The 4,881-nt window shown below is 34.1% G+C and overlaps 1 protein-coding gene across 1 annotated transcript; it reads right to left on the bottom strand.

Annotated features, from left to right (window-relative positions):
- Positions 1–1,268: 1,268 nt before the first annotated feature.
- On the bottom strand, positions 1,269–4,447 carry LOC114316559 (uncharacterized). The gene is made up of 3 exons (XM_082904417.1): positions 4,199–4,447; positions 3,649–3,765; positions 1,269–1,630 (listed from the first exon to the last, which is right to left on the bottom strand). The coding sequence occupies exons 1-3, from the start codon at positions 4,325–4,327 to the stop codon at positions 1,403–1,405; spliced, it is 474 nt and encodes a 157-aa protein (XP_082760543.1). The 5' UTR covers positions 4,328–4,447; the 3' UTR covers positions 1,269–1,402.
- Between the last annotated feature and the right edge of the window lie 434 nt (positions 4,448–4,881).

The raw sequence follows: 4,881 nt of genomic DNA, 5'->3' as shown, positions 1-4,881 counted from the left end.
GCGCCGCCGCCGCCGTCCGTCCGGTCGGGCGGGCTGGGCTGGGCTTGGGCGCGGGTGCGTGGTGTGTGGTGTGTGGTTGGGCTTCTAATCTTTTTGGGCCAAAAACATTTGAATTTAATTTTATTTTTTATTAAAATAAAATCCAGAATTCAAATTAAATTAGTTTGGATTTTTTGTTCATCCAAACAGGGCCCTTCTCGGTTTCAAACAGAAATAAACTGTTTTGGAATTAATGCACACCCAAACAGGGCCCTTCCCGTTTTACTATCTGTTTGAATTAATTCAAATCTGTTTGAATTCAAAACCCAACAGGTATGATACCTGTTCAATTCAAAACCAAGAGTTACATACCTGTTTAATTCAAATCCAAGAGCCACCTTCACATCTATAAATAGGACCACCCTCATTTGATGTTTTCATTCAGAAATTTCGTATTTCATCTCTGTTAATTCTATTCTTCATCTTGCTGCATTTTATTTTTGAAAGAAAGAGTGTAAACACTTAGTGTGTTCGTAAGGCAAACAATTAGTAGTGCTGCTATTGTTTGTGGTAGATCATTTCATCCTGGGAGATAGACGTCCGAATTCTGAAAGCACCGTGGAGAGGACGAATCTGTCTTAAGGACACAGTGTCAAACACTGGACTTGATCAGAAAATAATTCCAAGAAATTAAATCAAGTAAGTTATTTAATTTATTTTCAGTATTGTTTTTATTTATTTAAATCAGATTTTGATTTTGTTTTTGTAACAAAATAAAATCTGTTTTTATTTATTTATTTTTATTTCGAGTTTGATTTTTGTAATCAAACAAATTCTCTCCTTTTCTCTATTTCTTTATATTCTGGTTGTTGTTTAGTACACAACAGAATTTAATTAATTTAAATACAGTGAAGATTGCCTAACACATATATTATTATTAGTATTAATATTTTGTTAGGGTATTCAATTGAATACCATCAGCTATTTGTGCTGCTGCCCCTGCTGGTTTCTAAACAATAAGAGCAAACACTAAGAATGTGGGTATAATTTTTGCACATACTTAATGGTACTGTTTGAAACCAGGTAGCATGCCATGTGTTATCATCGGTGAAGCATCGAAGCATCAAAGACATTGAGATTATTATAAAAGAAAAGGGAAAAGGAAAGAAGGAAAATTGACTTATAATAATGAAGATTTCCTTGAAAAGATAGGCTTACTAGTTTTATGGACCCAAAGTTCTAAGGAACAGAAAGCATGAGTTCCTCATTCCATACTGGATTCAAGTTGCTATGCTTGGAGAAAAACAGTTCATGTAACTGATCCCACTTGATTGGGGCACAAGGCTTAGCTTAGTTTAGTTTGGTTTAGTATACTTTTAAATTTTTACTCCTTCAGTTTTATTTTTTGGCAATGTGATAAAATTCAAAATTGGAATCTCAACATATAAGCAAGATTTACAGGTATGAACTGTAGACCTTGTCCATGCCCATAAGGTTCAACCTTGAGAATAAAACAAAAGTGAGAGTCACTGACCTGTTGTCCAAGAGTTAGGACAACGTAAGGATCACTTGACAGCATATCTCTGACTGCTAAGTTTATGCCTTTTAATACTTTGACCTTCAACATTCCAATAAATTCCACCATGCCTTCCTGTCATCAGTTTCAACATAAGCTTTGGTTATTTAAACCATGTTGTGTTGATTATGTTGCAAAAATTTATTGATATAGTTGAACATCAGTGTGGGTTGGTTGACTTGTATACCTAATTATATGTAGTTTGAGGTGGGTAGTAGTGTTAAAAAGTAGCAAAAGAGATTCTTGGTGAATTTAAAGGAAGTGGGCCACCATCTAAAAAACTATGTTATGGAAAGCAGAACTTCATATTCTCATAAGTAAGCAAAATAAAATAAAATAAAAATTTCTTACAAAACTTTCTAAGCATGTTGGAATGCCAAGATCAAGGGAAAACCAAATCAGATTAATCAGGTGTTTGTGTGTCTGTTAGCTTCAAATACCAAAATTAATATAAACCAAATGTGAGTCACATTGCCCCCTGTTTGGTTGTAGGTAAACAGAAGGAAATACTAGAAAAAAATAAAACGAATCAGAGAAACATATATATATATATATATATAAAGAGAGAGAGAGAGAGAGAGAGAGAGAGAGAAGTGCAACAATTCATTTTCAATAACCTCTTCAATATGAACTCACACAAGATCTTTAACCATTATGAATGAAGTTAAAATGAAGAAACCACGTGATGTTTTGCTTTTTGTCAACTAGTTAGTACTTTGTTGAGTTAATGTAACTGTTTTTGTTCTTAAATACTCACCTGGAATTCTTCTACATATATGCAATTCTTTCTGGTAGCAATTAAAGTAGGAACTATGTCATCACTAATCAATGCACTAAATAATTATAAATAATTGATTCACTATATACACTAGTAGAGCAAGGATCCTCATAAAGTGGGCAAAATAGTTTGTCAAGATTTGGCATAAAGTGGGTAAGGTGTGTAAAATTTTCGAACACTTGCTATGAAATATGAAAATACTCTCCACGAGGAAGAAATTCTGCACCTTCGTGATAAAGTGCACAAAGAGTTGGTGAGGCAGAAACAAATATATCCATTGCCCATGTCAAACTAATTTTATTATTCATGAGGCACTGAGGAACACTTTAATCATAACATAATAATTAAGCACTCAAGTAATCTTCTCCACGTAGTTGGGATTTCTGCTTTTTTTCTATTTATGAAAATGAAAATGAATTTTAATAAACAGAATTAGACCAATGTTATTGCATATCAAAATTAGAAGTAGAGTCTACTCATTAGAAGCATACCTCATATCCTATCCAAGCAACTGAAGCCCTCTAAAGAAGCCTTCTTACAAAGCTTTATTTTGTCTTCTAATTCCTTTTGCAAATATAGCGTGATGGTTAACATCTATACTTAGCAGGCCAATGCTTTAACTAGAAAAGCTTAAAATTTTAGAAATTTTATAGTTAATAATGGGGAACTTGAAGGCATTGGATGAAGATAAATTGAAGATTAGGAATTTATTCTAGGATTATTTTGTGATTTGTGATTTGTGATTTAATGAGTTTTATTTATTAAATTAGAATTTATTGGGGTTTCCAAGGATGCCTATAAATAGGACTTTACGTAATGAACTTATCAGACTTGGCTTGGATTTTGAAGAATTTAACAACAAACAACTAAGTAACTTCTTCCAATTTTGTTTCAACATTTTGTCAAACACATGGTGAGCAAGAGGGTGGAAAACAACAACAATAAAAAGCATAGACCAAACAATAGCAACAAATAAACTACCAAAACAACAATAGCAACATCATCACACACAAACTAATTGATTAAAAGAAAATTAGAATTGAATGGAAGTACCATTAAGAATCATTATGTAGGACTACAGAAGAATGAATTGGATTTAACAGGGTGTGCTCCAATGGTTGTTGCGAGTGAGAAATAGAGAGAAAAAAACGTTGCTCTTGCGAGAAATAGATAAAAGAGAAGCTCCAACCCTCTAATTTATAACCCCCCCACCCCAAAAAAAAATCCTTTGTTATAAAACCCTAGAAATTGGGTGAAGATATAGATATATATATATATATATATAGAGAGAGAGAGAGAGAAAGGCCAGAAATACCTGGTGTGCATTGGAGGAGACACAAATCAAAGTAGCTACTGTTGTCCGTCGCAGGTGGGGAGATGGGTGGTAACGTCGCCGGTGGGGAGGGTGGAAAACAACAAACAAACAAGTAACCTGTTCCAATTTTGTTTCAACATTTTGTCAAACACATGGTGAGCAAGAGGGTGGAAAACAACAACAATAAAAAGTATAGACCAAACAACAGCAACAAATAAACTACCAACAACAACAATAGCAACATCATCACACACAAACTAATTGATTAAAAGAAAATTAGAATTGAATGGAAGTACTATTAAGAATCATTATGTAGGACTACAGAAGAATGAATTGGATTTAACAGGGTGTGCTCCAATGGTTGTTGCGAGTGAGAAATAGAGAGAAAAAACGCTGCTCTTGTGAGAAATAGATAAAAGAGAAGCTCCAACCCTCTAATTTATAAACCCCCCACCAAAAAAAAAAAAAAAAAAAATCCTTTGTTATAAAACCCTAGAAATTGGGTGAAGATATATATATACATATATAGAGAGAGAAAGGCCAGAAATACCTGGTGTGCACTGGAGGAGACACAAATCAAAGTAGCTACTGTTGTCCGTCGCCTGGTGGGGAGATGGGTGGTAATGTCGCCGGTGGGGAGGTGGGTTGTATTGTCGCCGGTGAGGAGGTGGGTGCTCATGTGTGACAGTGGTGGATAATGGCTGGTAAGAGGGTCGCCTGCGATGGAGTGAGAGAAAGAGAGAGAGAGAGAGAGAAGGGATGATGAGAGAGTGAAATGGGAGAGGATTGACAGAGTAGTCTAATTAAGGGACAAAGTTTGGTCAATGCCGACAACAGTGCATTTAGTAGCCAAAACCTTAACTAACGGTGACTAAATATTATTTTAGTCACTAAAAGTAGTAATTTGGCGACTAAATATTTTGGTCGCCAATTAATTTTATAAATCTCCCCAAAATTTGAAATTTTTGCTCCAAATATTTTAATTCTTTGGCGACTAAAATATTTTTTTAGTCAATAAAAATAAATTTTTGGCGACCAAACTTTTGGTTGCCAAAGATAAAAAGTGAATTTTATTTTTTATTCGGCGATAAAAAATTTTAGCAGCCAAAACTAGCTATACAGCAACGAAAACATTTTTTAGTTGCTGAAAATAAATTTTTGGTGACCAAACTTTTGGTCACCAAAAGTCTGAAAGTAAATTTTTGTTTTTCATTTGGCAACTAAAAAATTTTA

This window comes from Camellia sinensis, chromosome 14, assembly GCF_055761805.1.
Source record: "Camellia sinensis isolate YWXY chromosome 14, ASM5576180v1, whole genome shotgun sequence".
NCBI lineage: Eukaryota > Viridiplantae > Streptophyta > Magnoliopsida > Ericales > Theaceae > Camellia > Camellia sinensis.
The sequence above is the reverse complement of the archived record's forward strand: the minus strand, read 5'-3'. Positions and strand labels throughout refer to the sequence as shown.